Source organism: Malurus melanocephalus, unplaced genomic scaffold (genome assembly GCF_030028575.1).
Source record: "Malurus melanocephalus ecotype Western Australia unplaced genomic scaffold, MMel_1.1 scaffold_177, whole genome shotgun sequence".
Lineage (NCBI taxonomy): Eukaryota > Metazoa > Chordata > Aves > Passeriformes > Maluridae > Malurus > Malurus melanocephalus.
Genome location: NW_026623409.1, coordinates 1,446,205 through 1,464,333, shown reverse-complemented (window position 1 = coordinate 1,464,333; position 18,129 = coordinate 1,446,205). Strand labels below are relative to the sequence as shown.

At 37.2% G+C, this 18,129-nt stretch overlaps 1 protein-coding gene across 5 annotated transcripts in view; it reads right to left on the bottom strand.

Moving 5' to 3' along the window:
• Positions 1-18,129, bottom strand: part of ATP2C1 (ATPase secretory pathway Ca2+ transporting 1) — a 62,071-nt gene that overhangs the window by 26,356 nt on the left and 17,586 nt on the right. For 2 of the 5 annotated variants that reach the window (XM_057372722.1, XM_057372721.1), the window contains exons 2-5: positions 17,559-17,709; positions 3,742-3,852; positions 2,633-2,749; positions 1,015-1,104 (exon numbers count right to left, since the gene is read on the bottom strand). In XM_057372722.1, the coding sequence (XP_057228705.1) occupies positions 1,015-1,104; positions 2,633-2,749; positions 3,742-3,852; positions 17,559-17,564 (324 nt within the window). In that variant the 5' untranslated portion in view covers positions 17,565-17,709. Of the gene's footprint in view, positions 1-1,014; positions 1,105-2,632; positions 2,750-3,741; positions 3,853-17,480; positions 17,710-18,028; positions 18,093-18,129 lie in introns of those variants that run through there. The other 3 variants (XM_057372724.1, XM_057372720.1, XM_057372719.1) reach the window with 3 other exon arrangements.

Below are 18,129 nucleotides of genomic sequence, written 5' to 3'. Positions count from 1 at the left end.
AGATTTCTTCCCAGGCTGTAACACAGAATGCAGAAATTACTGCTCTCTTACACTAACTGCCTTGATCTTTTCTCACTGCCTTGCTCAAGAGAGTTAGAAAATAGAATTAAGGGCACTAACCAAGACAGAAAAAAATTAAATAATTCAACTTTCAGCCACAATAATACATTTGATAATATAATTTACCTACATCCAACTTGGGAACACAACAAACTATTCCAAACACTACAGTCAAATTCAAAATTGCAAGTTCTTTCTTTAAGAAGCCACATAGTTTATCTTTTAGACAACTATTCTTTATAAAAAATTAGAGGGGTTAGGAGCAAACCTCCAGTTACCCTGAGTTATGTACAAAAGTAAAGTCAATACAGAAAGTGCAGAGATAARACAAAACAAGAAAAAAAMCCAGCCAGAACTCGCCTCTTGTCATCCAGAAATCATGTTTACAGTCACCACCTATCACCCCTAAAAGGTCAAAGGGAKTACAGTTTTCTTCTCTGTGCCAATTGCAGTGACAGTTGTGAGTACTATATTTGAYTCACTATTTAACTGCAATCTTCTAGAAAAAAGTTATTATCTCAGCTTCTATCTTTCTTCTGTGATTTCTAGACAGTTCAGGTTTCACTTCTTTTTCATGTTTCAAAAGATTACATCTTTCAAGTGAATTCACAGAGGGCTCATGYTGGCTTCAATTTGAAATTGAAGCATAAATTAAGATTAAAATCACACGGAACACACCAAAAATTGCTTCCCTGGACAAATGCCTACAGACGAGTAAAGATGCAAGAAGCAGTCATAAAATTATTCACTGATGTATTTTGGTATGAGTTACTGCTATCAGTCAAAGACAAGAAAAAAAAACAAAATCAKGTTATTTAATGATAACATACAAATCAAACTCATTAACTGTAATCAAGTGATCCCACCCCACACTGGCATTCACGTGATGCTGAACACAGATGTGGTCACACATTCTCAGGTACTCCCAGCAAAGACAGAATTTGAGTTCCTTACCACAGTGATACTGACAGCATCATCAAACTGATGCATTACAACACTGATGACTGCAGATGCCAGGAGAAGCATAATAAGGGGGTTTTTAAACTGAAATGAAACAGAAGAGTAATTGAGCCACACTCTTGACAAGAAAGGCCATTTTATCTACCCCTCAAAGCAYATCAGATCTATTTTTGAAACATATTATTCTATTATTAAAATATTTATAACCTACCAGTGCAAAGAAAAGCTAACTCTGAAGTTCAGATGCTTACTTGAGGCGTTTTCTTTTAAATATCAAAGACCTTGAATAGACTGTATTCAATATGTAACAGGAAGAAAATGTTTCTTGATTCATATTTTAAATGCAAAAAGAATAATCTCCTGTAACTGTYTATACTGTATTTAAACATAGAAAAAGAAGCCTGAAATACATTCAAGATGTCTTTGAGGTAAATGACTGATCCTGTTCCAGTAACTGACCACTATTAAAGCAGCAATATATTTCTTAACTTTCAATTAATGATCTCTTATTTTACAAGATAAAAGTTTTTTTTTAGGTCATGGTTTCCTCAGATTTTTAAGGCTAAAACAACAAAGGATCTTGCTTCTATGACAGCTGGTTGCTAACATGGTAATTTTTTTGAGGAACACTACAAAAAAAAAGGAATATTCCAACAATTCAGTTGAAGAACATTCTAAAAGCAGATCTGATAAGCACACTCAAAGCAAGCAAGTATCTTAATAAATCCCATCTAAAATAGGCCTGGATAATATCCAYTGGAAGTGGTCTGATGTGTCTGACTACTTGACCCTACACATGGGAAAAGAAAGCATTCATGCCAGAGTACAACCAGTATGGGATGTGATCCCACTGCTGTCATCAGCAGAGCACTGAATGTCTTCTTAGTCACTCCCAAGGTTCTTTAGAGCCAGTCTGTTACTTCAGGGCTGCACTGCTGCACATTCAAGTGCAGGAAACACTGATCAAAATGTTTAACACTACAAATTCATTAGAAAAATCTTCTGTGTAAATATCTTGTATARCTAAGGGGTGGGAGGGAATGGCAGGAGAAAGTAGTGACACTTTCATACCAGATCTGTATATACGTATTTGAGATATATCACACTGCTAAGGAACAAATTCACACTTGACTCTTGCCAGTTCTGCTCAACACCAGAATCAAGGCTGATCCCACCTCTACCCTCAGATCAAAGGCAGCAGTTTTGCTTTTTAAAATTTCCTATCAAGTTACTTGTCTTACCTTATTCCAAAAAAATATTTACCAATGGTCATTGTTCTCTGACCTTAGTACAATTCAAGACCAAGTCTGACTACAGGGAAATTTATTCTGCTTTTCTATTTCTCAGACTTGTTATGAATGGCACCCTTTGGATAGCTATGAACATACATTTAAAAACAAATCACAATCAAAACACTGGTATATGCCTAAATGAGAGCTTTTCCAATAGCTAAATTAGATAYAAATTATACAAGTTATCCTACTCTACTAGACTTTTGCCAGTTTTATCAGAATATGTTCACATACACAAAAGCTMTGGAGAATAGAATATAATAGACCAAAACTACTCAAAAGTATTAAAACCAAAAAGCAARAAGGACAAAAATCTTCACCTGGGATATATATTTTTTCCACAGTGGTTCATCTTCACTAATATCAAATTCATTCCATCCATGGAATGCCCGTCTATGACAAACTTCACAGTTTTTTAAGCCATTCTGAAGATTAGCCTATTAAAATATGCAAAAAATAAAACAGTCAGCAATTACAGTGAAAGGCTAGTATAAATTCCCACACCCAAATATATAGCCTTAGATTATACAAATTTGGGTAAGATCAGAAAGGCAAGCTTGGTACTAATGTTTGTATGACAAGGAGAGCTAATTAACCACTATTTTAAAACTCTCTTTGACAGTAATTAAGATATTCAACCAAAAATTCAGAGAACTACAGAAGTAGATAATGCTTCACATCTCCAAATGACTGCTGATCTTCCCTGCAGAAAACTCTACAACAAAACAAACTAYTGGCATCCTTCTTACTCTTGAGGGTTATGTCAGGAGTTCAGTGACTCAGCCAAATGACAGTAATAGCTTCAAAATCTTGAGTTGTCAGTGAACAATACTTATCATGATGTACTCCTCAAGCAGTCAAGCATATAGAAAATGAAAAAAGTCCATCTATCATGAAAATTAACCCAGATTGAATGGTTCATAAATCTGTCAGTGGGTAGCTTTCTCAATCCTGTTTCTCCACCTAAAAACAGAGGCTACCAAAATAAATTAAGAACATTAAGGATTCCACACAGAAATTGAAGCAATGGGAAAAAAAAGCCCCCCCAATAAAACCAGGACGGAATTTTATAGCATGATTGANAAAAAAAACCCAAATAAAACCAGGACGGAATTTTATAGCATGATTGACTCTAGGATTTTTATTTACAAATTGCAATTTTTGATGCAGGCAGAAATTCAAACATTTTCAAGTTGAATCTCATTCCCCCGCCCCACCAAATGCACAGGGTTTTTTTTTTTAATTTTAAGAGATTAGAGTATTTCTAGTAACAATTTAAAAATCAACTTGCTTTTAGAAGCAGACAATAGCTAATATCAAACTGCACGATAACGTATCAACTTTCAGTTACAAGATCTGCCCATAAGAAATATCAAAATTACTGTTTGGTAACATCAGCAAATTCTTTAGAGATTAAAAAGTTACTTACTTGCAGAATACTTGCTACTTCATCAACTGGCAATTCACTTGCTTTTTTTGAAGACAGTACAGGAATCATTGTCTCATTTTCACCATCAGGGATATTTTGAAGACGTGCAACCTAGAAACAAAACCATAGTCTGAAGGGGAGTGCTAATGTTGCATTTCAAACAACGAAWGCCAGAGCAATTAAGTATTAATACCATTCAAAGTTAGCTTTTTRTAAACACTGCACTCAAATAATCTACAGTTCAACTTATTTTCACACAGTTAGCACCTGCAATAAYAAAACACTGGACATGCAAGTGAGAACACTAATTTGTATAACAACATGTTCAGTGATGGCAGAGATCCTAACAGTAAAACAACWTAATAATCCTTCAGCTCATTATCATCAATATCTAGTCAGAAAGTAATTGCTCCAGATAAATTTCACTCCCTGCTCCTACTTTCTATTCATTAATGAAGGTGCTCTAAGCAGATCTTAAGGTGGTCTATCCTGTAGATAAAGAAAGGAGAAACACTTTAASAAAATCTCAAATAAGAGTACAGATGCAAGTGAAGCAATAAAACTTTAGACTACAGTACAAAAGCTTCAAGTCAATGCTACAAAAAAGGAATATTTTCTGTAATTTTAGGAAGCTAAAATTTTGTGAACTGTGGAAGAGTGYAATAGAAACATTGATTGCACAGCTCAGCACTGCTTTCATATTTAATGAAACTTCARAGTTTCTGATTTTTGTTTATTAAATGAGAAGCTGGAGTGATACCCTTTTTTTTCCTGCTGACTTTCTCACTGAACCCACAGTTAATGCTTTATGCTGCACACACATCCCCCCCTTCATTAACAGGAAGAGACCCAACATGCAAACATGCACACCACAGAAATGGCTTTCACATTATACTTGCACAGAACTTCAACTGGTGGGTTTATGCTTTAGAAAATAATTACTGTATTGTATATATCTCCTCTATGAGTGCTGAGACTTAAAATATAAGTATCTAAAGATGACAACACATTAAAAGATTCCAGCATTTTATGCCCTAAAAAAAAGGTAAGACAACCTTCATTTTCTATATGGCACACTGTTGGCCATGTACTCTACTATTGTAGCTGATTTTCTCTGTAGCTACCAAACACCAGTTTAGGGCAGAACACCATCAAGCCTAAATGCTGTTCCAAAACAAGCCCACAAACATTTAACTTTCACCAAGATGACTCCACATTCTCAACAAAAATGCTGAGCAGCCATACTTTCCCAGTAAGAGCAGGCAGCCTTTACAAATTTTAGTGCTGAGAAAAATCTTTTTCTCTATAGCAACTCATATTGCTGCTAAACACAAACTCCAAAAAAGGATACATAACTGGTTGTTTTCCTAATATTATCAATGAAGACTTCAGTAAGTCTAATAACATGCTTTTAATGATTATTTTAAGAATTTAAATATCCTTAAGCAGAAATATGAAGGTTCTCTCAGAGATCAGGTTTGTTTTTTAAATAAATCTTCATTAGAACAGAACTACAGTGAAATAACAAAGCTTATTCTGACAACCTTTTTGTGACAGACTCAAAAAGCCAGTCGTTTTGAATGTATTTCACTCATATTATCTCCTACTTTTTTGAAGACACACACACACACACACACACACACACACACTCTGCTGTGTGCAGTGAAAAAAATCTACAGAGAAAATCTGATACAGGATCAGAAAGATAAAGGCTCAAAAAGTCTTTTTATAACCAGCTCCTTTCACCAGAGCAAAATCACACATTGTACAATAATTCTGGATGGATCCTCATCTAAATTCTAAAAACCCTCTACACTCTTTGTACATTAAACTGCACTTGTAGTACAGAAAAGAACAGCTTCAAATATCTAACACGGCCACAAATTAAATTTCCATTGCTTAGCCAATGAGAAACTGATCACTATTCCCCTCACAAAACACAAAGTGGGTTACACCAACAGATGTAGGTCTGAAAAACAGCTGTGCTTGCTATCTGCTGGACCACAATAACTGCATCCAAGCAAATTATTTTGCTTTTACTATGCATTACTTCCACAAAATGAGAAAAATTACTTATTAAATACCATTGGCAAGTGCTCTCTGCAGTCCTTTGCACTGTTGCCCAGATCTACACACCAGAGATCTGGGCCTCCGCAACACCTTTTAAGGTATCCAAAAGAAGCTATTCCCAGAACCACAGCAATCTGTATTAAAGGAGACAACCCACATACAGTAAGATTTCTTTCCATCCTATGCTGCAATTAATTTTCCATCATTTATCAGCTGATACCTTAAAATAGTTCAGTACTTCATTGCAGGCCAAGTTTTTATAGGGATAAAGAAAATGCAGGCTAAGAAATATTGGCCAAAGTCAGATATCGGATAGGCAGCACATACATGACCACTGAAGCTTTCATGTCTACAGCTTTCCATTCCATTGCAGCTAATATCACCAAGGAACAAAGCAGCAGGATGCTAACTAACAGAAATAAATCCCTGCCTCAGGAAGGCCTTTTCTTGGACCACTTCCAAGGAACACACTATCCTTTCTAGGCCAAGAAATATGCATCAATCATACGACCACGGAACTGTGACTAAAGTATGTTTATCAAAATTAACACAAATTCATCTGGAAGACTTACACTACCAGAAATTCAGAGTTCCCTTCTGTTTTCTACGAAGAAAAAGATCTAGTTAACTAGTTAACAGCAATGTGTTACTATTTCTTCTTCCTCATAGGCTACAAGACCTTGCCTAACTTCCTTCYACCAAATGCCAGCAACTTACCTCTACCATTGCTTTTCTCAGCTTAGCACAATGAGTCCATTATCCATCAGGAGGGCTCACTGACATCAATATACTTTTACTATTATTTATAAGGGGAAATTTTAGCTCTGCTTGCTCAGAGAATGCAAATAGTAGGACCCATATTCACTGAGAGCAGTCTAAAAATTTAGAACACTCTYATAGCAAAATCTATTTTTAGACAAACTGATGACCAAAACACTTTGGCTAATTAGCTAATATAAAGCCTTGCRAATGTTACATAAAGCTTCTCAACTGACCTACAAGTATGAAATACAAAGATAGTACGAAGCAAAATTATAACAGCGAAAGCAAAAAAACCCCACCAAGATGTTCACAAAACAAATTTAATTTGAGATACTGAATGAAATTCTAATTTTTTCCTTGAGATTCATCTTCTAAATCTTCAGGTCCATCTGAACAGCTTACTAAATCTGTCTGAATCTMTCCCATCAATCCCTGTAAAATGGAACCCCTTTCAAGCCAATTCAAGTACTACAAAGACATTTCAACTTGTTTGTTAGGATCTGCTGTGAGATTATAATTGTGTGAGCAGTCAGTGATCCACATTCAGATACATGATTATCGTGGATACCATGTGATCATTACTGAGTCATGCTGTGCCTAATCAATAGCATAATTAATGAATGTCCACATAATCAATGTGGAACTAATCAATGTGCATTTCATTTTAAGCATACATACAGTACACTGTCTTTCCCACTTGACATATTACATGCACCTTGCTCAGAAACTGCAGTTTCATTAATGAGGTAAGGATATTAGAGTATGTTGTCCATGTGACACTGCAAAGCCYTCATTCCAGACTGGACTAYTMTCAGTGATGGATGACTCTGTACTGYGAGTAAAACCCCATGACAATACTAATGAACAATAAGCAAACAAGATCTMCAGTGTGCCATGCCCTGACAGAGATCTATTCAAAGCTGTATTATCTCAGGATTCCCAGCATCAGAAAGGACATATGATTTTATACCTTGCTATTGCCTTTTCTGTGTTGTTAGTAGTGTTCACACCTTTCTTACTGAGATCCTAAAAGAATCAGGACTTCCTCACCCATTGTAAGAATTAGGCTTCATTTTTCATCTACCTTCCCCACACTGAAAAAAAAACCCGTAGTGTTCAACAGCATAATACAACATATTTCACTGAACACCAAACAGACTGAAACTTACTTCCCATTTCCTGAATTTTTTGTATGATCAAACTACRTGTGATACACACTGAAAGGCTAAAAAGCTCAGATCCTAAAAAGCATGCTSTCCTCCAAGTCTGTATAATTCAGAGCCAGGAAAACAGGTGCACAGGGCAACACAGATCAACTTCTGTAGACACCTGTGCACACAGTAAAATTCCAAGTGCTTACCTCTCCTGCACTGTCTGGAATCCTGAAAGCACCCAKGACTAAAGACCAACCAGATGTCAATGAGCACAGAGGTCTGAGTCTCCATGTGGGTGCACACAGACTTTGGACAGTTCCTGCTAGGCAAAGACTCTTGGCTGMGAAAGGGATCTTTAAGGAAAATACCCAGAGTGGAAGTAATCCTATTTTCTGTCAGTTCCATCAGATAGGAAGAGTAAGTATAAAATCCTTTCCTGCTCATTAAGACATTGTGGCTATAAGTTTYGGAGATGCAAATTTTTAACTATCTTACCTAAAGCATAACTATCTTATCTAAAGCATCATCAAGCTCTCTATTTCAAATTAGATTATTGCTCAGCATCACAACTGTGATTCCACAGAGCTAACAATGACCTTAAAAACACATATTTCACTAGATATTTATGCCATATTTCCCTCCTGTTTGTCTAGAAGGCAAGGTGCTCCTGGAACCTCAATATAGTTCCCAGTCACAGAAGATTGGCCAAGTGATGACAAGACAGAAAAAGCCAAGCACAAAGCCAAGCACATAGACCAAAAAAAAGGCATCAGGCACACTTAATAGTTACACTAAATCCTAGACCAACTATACAGCCAGAAGCAAACCCATGATGCACAGCAGGATTCCAAATGTTGACRTAAGGCAGAGAGAAGCACATGAAGAGCCCTCAGACCATTTTGAAACCAACAATACTCGATATGGTTGTGACTATGACTCGATTTTATCTGTGAAATTCCACCAGATTTTAACAGGAAAGAAATCTCCAGAGAAATTCACCAGTTATGCTCGCAGAAGAAGCAGGTGGAAGCAGTTAAGTATGGCAAATAGAGATTTATTAAAATAAATAAAACCCTGTGCAATCAAGTTCACTAACTTTAAATGCAGTTAAGCTACAAATTTACCTTAAGTAAATTCTGATTCTTAATATTCTTGGCATTTGAACTAATTCATCTATATTTTAATTAAGTACATAAAATTAGAAGTWACACTGAGAAAGGTTTCATCTTTACAGACTACACTGATATATTTGTGTGTAYCTCATATGAGATTAAATCACAAAGACCAACTGTGATTGATTCTCGACTAGCAAGTTCTTAAATGAGCCTCAAACCCCTGTAAATTTAGACATGGTAAATACTCAAGTACAGTAACTGACCAATAAAGCSCTGTAACAGAGGGCTTGGAGGACATGAGCAAAGGTGAAGCACCCATGAAGCTCAGGAAATAGCGCAGGGTGTGACAAACCACAGCTGCTACAAAGACAAGACTTAACCTCAACACAGTGGGACTGGAAGGTTGCCCTTGCTTTGAATAAACACCTCAGTCAGATAAGTGGATCAGCTGGTGACATGAATGTTTCTCCCCCATTTCATCAAAAGAATTCTAATGTCTAAGTTTGCATCCCCCCTGTGCTGCTCAGGCCCACATTGCTTGGTGAATCCATGCACTGAACCACTGATAAAATTTCAAGGAGCACCATATGGGGTCTCAACCCACATGGTCCTTTCTGGCAATGAGGGATGCCCAGCATCACAGTGGTGCAAATAWTATAGAGACAGCAAATGGGAATCACACTGTGTATTGCAATATCTACATTTTGCTAATTACAAACTATGCTTATTAAATACACTGAAAACATAACATGAATATGACATTCTGCTAAATCAAATAAMCCACACAACATCAAGTATCTTCAAACACACACATTTGGTATCACAGAATCAATTAGGCTTGAAAATACCTATAAGATCAGGGCCCAACCTATGACAGTACACCACCATGTTGACTAGACTAAGGCACTGAGTGCCACATCCAGTTTTCCTTAAAACAGCTTCAGGGACAGTGACTCCACCGCCTCCCTAGGCAGCCCATTCCAATGTTTAATCACCCTTTCTGTGAAGATATTCCTCCTGATGTCCAACCTAAACTTCCCCTGGGTGCCACCCGAGGCTATGTCCCCTTGTCCTGTCACTTGTTGCCTGGGAGAAGAGACCAAYCCATACCTGGCTACAATGTCCTTTCAGGCAGTTCTAGARGGCAATAAGGTCTCTCCAGAGCCTCCTCTTCCCCAGGCTAAACAACCCCACCTCCCTCAGCTGCTCCTCACAGGAATTGTGCTTCAGCCCCTTCACCAGCTTTAATATTCAGTGTTGCACCCTCCTTATGTGGATTATCTGAAAGAACCTGGTCAGAGAGCATTATACTCTGACAAACACCTCTATGGGAAACAACACTGAGTTTTTCAGAACAAGAAGAGCCAACACATATTCAATGCAAACACCCACGAACAATTTACCAAGAGTATTTTATTTGGCACTGCGAAGAGCTGTCCCTTCCCACCCCATGAAAGACTGAGGTCTGTAAACTAATGAGCAGGCCACTGTTTGCCCAGAAAAAGAAATACTTTTTGAAGGCATTGAAGTTACTGTCTACTGTCTTTTTTTAAATGTACTCCTCTGGAAAAGCMTGATGATTTTTCACTTCAGGGGAAACAGCTGCAGCAACCCTGTATTCTAGCAGTCAAAAAAAATTTGTTCCTATTCAACAAAAACATTTACCAGGAGCCCCCACATCAAAGGAAGTTCACACAGAAAAGTTCTGACTCTAAAATAAAGCCAGAAGGAAAGAGAAACACTAATCTGCATTAATGAGTTCTCCTTGCAGAGTAATTTTACCCTGGGAGGTCACATAGTTTCAGTCCCTTGCTATTGTGTGTCATTTCATAATACTTTATAGCAAAACAGCAATAGATACCACCCAGTAACCAAAGAAATATAAATACCCAAATTATGAGAACAACCTGCTAAACTGCCCACCAAGACCGAAAAAAACCCTGCCTCATATTCTTCAAGTACCATTTCAGCAGTGCTTAGGACTTTCACTATGGCYAAGAAACAGCCATAATGCAGAAATCATACTCCTTGATACATAACACTTTGGCATTTCTGATCAACTAAGAACAGAAATCAAATACTRGCACTGACCATTTTAAATCTCCAGGTTTGTCCTACCATAAGTCGTAAAATATTTATGCAACCTATCCCCAACCCCATCTACTCCAGGCAGTGTAATAAAGACTAAGATGSTCCATTTAACATGCAATTTATTAACTCTACAATAGTCTATAAAGCCCAAGAACTATTTTGAAGTCCTAAAAATACTTCCCAAGAACACTCTCTGAGAAACATGTCTCCACAACCTGGAATACATTTTACTCTTTCAGGATATTTATCCTTGTCTTCTTTAATTTAAAAAACAGAAAGTAGGACATGTAATTCAGCTGAGGCTACCAGCACAAAAGTAAGGATGGGCAGTTTGCTGTAGTAATTGTATACACCACATGGTTAGATCACAAACTTTGCGAGTAACAACTGCCTGCTCTCTAGCCAGAGAAAATATTTCACAAAAATAATCATACTTTAACCTGATTGCAGTGCTGTGGACTGTCAGAGTAATGGCAACACAAAAATCCAACTAAACCTCCAATACCACTTTATCTTCCTTTAGCTTATTTAACATAGAATACAATGGAAACTTAAGAATGCCAAATACTTCTAATTTTTGTTTAATTTCTATGAAGGATTTTCCATTTAGTGCATATTCATACATACTCTGGAGAACGTACTATGAAAAGTTTAAAACCTCATTGCTGAAAGCCCGGAGGTGGCATCAGCTTTACCAAGAAGGCATTGACAAACACATGAGACCCACCTATAGCTGATTGGTCAAAATATTCAGTTTTCAATTTTCCTGTTCAAAAGAATTCCTTGAACATTGGAAAAGTCTGCTTGAACATTTCTTACGTGTGGCATTACTTACTAATCAGAAGAACAAAAAGATAAACAATCTTAAGCACACACTAAAGTGATTAAACCAATGCTAGTGCCTCAACGAAAGCAAAGTTTATGTATAAGAGACCTGGATTAGTTCAGAAACCCATCACCTAAGGAAGAGAGCATGGCTGGCCACTGCTGGTTTGACTCTGAATAGCTCCTGCTTCAGCTTAAATCCTGATTCACGGGAARCCCTTTAGATGTTAAAGGCCAAAAAACTTTGGGTTTAAGCAATCATTTATCTTGCCAGAGAGTCACTAACTTTTCTTGAAAAGAACATTTAAGCTCAGAAATAAGATCATATGGCTGCTCTCCAACAGTCTACTTGCATCTCATAACACTCTGAAGTGCTGAGGGTCTCCAAATCAAGGATGAAACTTGAATGCAAACACTAGAATGATGAACTTTATCACCTTGTCATATGCTACTAAGGAATCCATGCAGAATTTAGTTGCCATATAATGGTATTAGGCAAAAACACCAATAAAAGTATTTTCTCAGTATTTGCTTAAAAAACTGAAGCTTCAAGACCCCGTAGCTGATTATGTCCTTGACAGCTATGCAGTCACTTCATAATGCAACAAAATTAATTTCTAAGTAAAAAAAATATTGAACTTGCTGTTTACAACAGTTCTCAGGATCAAGCTAATGTCAGTGTCAATTTAAATGCAAACAKAACTCACTGCATAATTACTCTACTTATGATAATAAGTGTTCTTATGATTAGTATCAAGAAAGCAACAACTCTATTCACAAAGCTTCTTTTTTGTGAATTACGTATGCAGCAAGAAGTGCTGCAGAAAATTTATGACTTTAAAGTCTTTTAAAAGCCTTTGTAAAAGATTCTGTAGATGGCATCTGCTAACCCATTATCCATTTTGTCCTTTCTAATTGTTTAGAGCATAATGTTTACRAAACAAATAACTAGAAACAGATGCTTGTCCCAAATTTATACCTTGATTACTGTATTTTATTTTCCCTCTCTTCTCTTCTGCATTCCTTCTAGCTTCTATAAACCAAACTTGTCTATTTTATCAGCCAGTGTCAATTAGGCATCATCTGAACTCTTTCACCAAACCAAAACCAGGTCTCACAACCAAAAATCTATATATTAACTTCTGCCACTCTTGCAAAATTCTGCCACAGCCTGTGGGTGAATTGATATTGAATGGAAGCTATGATTAATGAGAAACTGAGTCAAGCTAACAGATCTCACTCCTCTGTCCCTCACATTTTTCAACATTAACTGAACACCTCATGAATTTAATTTAATTTTAATTCACCCATTTAATTTTCCAACTCAACAGGGAGCTGCCCAGCAGGGAAAGGGGGAAGGAAGGGCTGGGCTAAGAGCCTGCCAAGCCTGCAAGACAGACAAACTGAACAACCACAAGAGTCAACACAATACTACCACTGGAACACAGTTCAGAGCATGACCTTTTCTGAGCAATAAGCAGACACTTTTATTCAGTCCCACAGAAAAGCACCCCACGATGCTCAAAATCGCTGCGTACTTGTTACTCTTCACCAAAAAAAAAAAAAAAAAAAAAAAAAAAAAAACAAGCAAAAATGTTTGTTTCTCTTTTGTTGAATTAGCTGCCATGAGAACTGTCTGCATTTTCCTTACAGCAATGCTTCTGACTCACCAGGAGACTATGCCATAAACTCTTCAAGTAAAGAAGTTAMAAAGCAAGCAAAATAATTAAACATACATTCTGCAACATCTGAACTCAAACTGACACCATATAACATCACTTCTAGATTATTATACATTAACATTTTTAATTTACCTGCATGGGAAAAAATGGAGAAAGAAAAGGGTAAACTATCTAATACTCCATCAACCAAACAGATTAAAAGATTACTCTGATGGTTCATTTAAAAAGAAAATATATGTTTCTAAGGCATAGAGCTCTAAGACTGATCTATATTAATTTAGGAGTTATTTATCAAACTACTGTTAAAATACAGGAAGGTATCTACTAGAACTGGTCTTCAGTAAAGCCTCTCACTTCTTTTTAAAAAAAAAAGAAAAATGTTTTTCTCTCACCTTAACCTCCAACTTAAAAAGAYGTGACTTGTGGCAACATAGACATAAAGTATTGGTTTCTAGCTTCCTGCAMGCTGTAGATAGTACAAAACTAATCTGTGAATACCAAATTTCTTGTTTCACCTATTAATTTGCWAAGAAATCATCTACTTTCCAAAAGGAACTTGAACTACTGTGATAACACCAAGCCCATTTCAGAGTCTCCAACATTTTCCATCGCAATTTTCAATCTGATTATTTTGTATATTACTTAATGACCAACTGATGATGCCACTCTGGAACCATTTAATTTGCTTTCAAGCCACTGCTGCCCCTCCCCCTCTGTTGTCTGTTGCATGTACACACACTCCACCCCTTCGTTAGTACTTATGGCTATCTAAWCCATGATGCACCAGGCTAGGGTGCTAAAACTCACTACCCCCAAAACCCAAATTCACTGATCTTCATTCTGATAGTTCAGCAACTAAGCCCATTTTCATCATTTTTTAAAAACCACCAAAAACAAAAGCCATCACCCATGAAACTCACTAGGAAATTCAACTGCACTACAAGCACAAGATAAATGGAAATTATTTATCTGTCAGAATTTTATGAATAACTGAAGTATCTTCTTCTAGAGAAATAAAACAGTCTCCACTTATCTCTTCCTATTCAACCAATCATCAAAATTATCCTGAAATTACTACAGACTATAGGCTGAAGTTAACCATCATATTTGAAGATTAGCTAAAATTAGGACTCAAAACAATGAGATTAAGGAGGATTTCTGAATCACCATGCAGTGTTTTGTTACATGCAGCAAGTCTGGTCTGAGTTTTTGTACCAACCATCTGCATGATTTTGGGAAAATCTTTTTTTGGGGAAAATTTTACTTTGACCTCTTCCATTGGGCAACAATATGGAAATACTACATAAGGCCTTGATAACAAAACAGTATTCCTATTTAACAATTTGTACTTGTGGCCACAGTCTGACCTCAAAGAAGCTCAAAGTCTATAAAACCTAAACTGTGTTCTTTATTTCTCTACTAAAAGGCAGACTTCTGCAAGACAATCTTCATTCAAACAAGCAGCCTAAATCGCAATCTAAACAATGCGGATAAGAGGAAGAAAATAAATTCAAGACTTCACTGCAGAGAATTACTTCAAAATGGCCCAGAGCTACCAACAGAGAGACCCAAAAATTACARAATTATGTTTTGCCAATGCAAGTTTTCCTAGCTGCCTACAGTTTAAGAAAAAGTTCCTCTTATGGAAAGAAGTCACAAAATTCCACCTTTCCAAATGGAAATACAAACATCATTCCTCTAAATCATAGTTTTATGATTAAGCAGAAGTTTTCCTATGATGGGAAATTCTCTCTCCCCCATTACCATGAGAAACACAAATTTTTGTGGAAGTTCAAYCAACCCAACACAAGAAACAGGAACCATAAAGTCTCGGGACAAAATATTAACAAGCCTGGACATAAACACACAATGCTGTTTATGAGTACTGAATTAACACAGGAAAACATCAGTTTTCCAAACCATCTTATCATTTCCCAATCTTGAATATTCATTCAAATACAGGAGGGGGTGAAAAAAACCAATCTGCCATCTCCTGCTCAATATCCAAACCTAAGAGGCCTTTCAAACACATACTTGAGGAAAAAAAAAAGAAAGCTTAAAAATATTCCAAATACAATCTTTGTTCTATAAGATTACCAATATTATTCGGCTGTTGCCAGGAGAAAATACATTACGGAACCTCAAGAGTGCTGAAAAGTTCCAATACGGAAGCTGTTGGTGTCTAGCTGCCTCAAAATGTCAAACTGATAGAAAAAGAAGAGCTCAGAAATACCAAGAGCACCAAAACAGACAGTACACAGTTGTAAATATCCATGCCCATCTGGAGACTCAATTAATTATGAGTGTGGGAGCAGAAATAGTGAAGAAGTAATTCATGTGTTCAGAGAAACACTTCAGTCTTTTTATCATACATCATTTTCTCCTACCCTCATWAGCCTACCCCATTTTGAAAACCCTMAATAAACCACAGCCTTTATTTCTACCTTTGAAATATCCATATGATCATATTTTTAAAGTATTTTCCCCTAGAAAAAGCTTTTTTTAATATGATTTCTATCAAACAAGTAATACTAATTTTTATGCCTAGTTTATTTATTCCATAAGAAATGCCATCTTTGTGCATTTGGAAGAATAGAATGAGGCACACTATCACACACAACTTGACTATACACTATATCTATCATATACTACTCATTTGGTAACAGAACTATAAGGCATTAAAAGTCTTTCTGCCATTTGGGTTTTGGCACACAGATACTTTTYTCCCTTAAGTGTAATTCTATTCAATGGTATTATCCCTGCTTGCCTTCCCCCGGCCCCGGGCGTTGCCCATTCAAAAYCCTTTTACTTGAAACAGTAACTGAAATGCAGAGGCACTGACACCACTTCCACAGCGATCCAACCTCTAAAAACAGAGAGCAATCTTCTAGAGGTGCTCTCTGGCCATTCAAAATTCCTGCTACTGAAAAACGTYCGTGCTCTTTTTTACAAATATGCAGTTGGAAGGCATGGTCAATAGAATTTAAAATATTCTAACGGGATTTTTAAGTTAGAAAAAAGGTCTGAAATGCCAGATTATAGCAACCTACATAGACTTCAACATGGATTGGACTGCATAACTACTTCATTATTACCACAACTTTCCRTGTCATCCATGACAGAATAAAACAATATACAGCCTGAAAAAATAACTTAAGTCTACCCCACAATGTCAATTCAGTTCCTCATTCAAGTCAAACTATCAAAAAAGCAGCCCTTTTTCAGGCAGGGGTGGGAGGAAAAGGAGCACCTAACATCTCATAYAACAACCTAGAGCAAAGGAAATCCAGTAGCCACCTAAACCCCCACCTATTTTCAAAGAATAATGATGACATAAAGGGAAAGTATAATGATTCTTTTCTTACATATATAGTAATAAAAATAATAAATTTCAGTGATTTTCAGCATGCAGAATGAAATAGAAACAAACAAAGAAAAAACAAAAATCAATGAAGTTCACAGTCACTGTCACAACGCAAAGGGGCTTTCAATGTTTTCAGAGCATAACCCGAAGGCTGACAGGAAAAAAACTGAATTAAATCCCCAGGTTAAGTAATTTCCAAATGAGACAATAAAAAGAAAGCATAATAAAGCAACTTCTTTCAGTACTCAAAACTTCAGTGTCACTTTTTAATTAAATACTGTCCAAGAGAACAAATTTGAGTCATTTTCAAGTACTTATAAATACACAAAATATTTCAAAAYAAAAGGCAACTAATGTTTCACCGTGAAATATAAATTTAAGAGAATCGCATAATTAAAGCAAATAGCAAGCAAACGATGCTAAGAAGCTCTGCCTAAATAAAATAATTCTATTCCAAACACACAGAGCACTAAAACGTATAATAGATGTTTTGGATATCTGTCAAGAGAGAAGAAAATTTGTCTGACAAGCAGTTCAACAAGCAGCAGGACAAATGAAGAAAAACGATGACGCTACGAATCTTAAACCTCAAAATACAGCTCAAAATCCCTACCGCAAGATTAACACACGAGAGCAACCCTGCGAACCCCTGGAACGGTAAAACATACACACGCACCAGTAGGAGTTGTCACCAAATTGCATGCAAAAATCCTCTTAGCTCCAATGAAGTCAGTGACTCTGATGAGACCTTTACCTTCATTTTCCATCGAAATTGTACTTGAGTCGATAGTTACAAAAGTCTTTAGCAACAGCAGCGCTGGAGCGGGAGCGGAAAGGTGAAGAGAGAAATGCCCCAAGATCCCAGGCAATCACAGTGCTCCCTTTGCCCCCACCTGCAGCAACATCTGCAAGAGAAACCAACGCTAAGCGAGGAATAAATTATTTTTAAAAAAAAAAAAAAAACCAAGATAAAATAAACCCGTATAGGCTGCCCAGCGCAGAGCAGCAGAGGCACACACAGGGAGCCCGCAGAGCTGTCAGAGACCACCGAGGACGAGGATTAGGATTAGCCGCCCAGCAGCTACAGCAGCACGGAGGAGCAGCGCCGCTGCTTCCCCCTCGACACCAGCGCCTCCAACAGCCTCGTCCCGCCCGGGGAGGGGCGTTCGCTCCTAAAAATAAACCCTCACCCCAAGTAACCCCCCTTCCCCGCTCTGCCCGCACCCCGCATCCTCGGCGCCAGGCGGGAGAAAGGCAAGCGGCGAAGGGAAGCGCCGGCTGCCCGAAGAGATCCCCGCCCGCAGCCCCCTCGGCCGCCCCGGCCC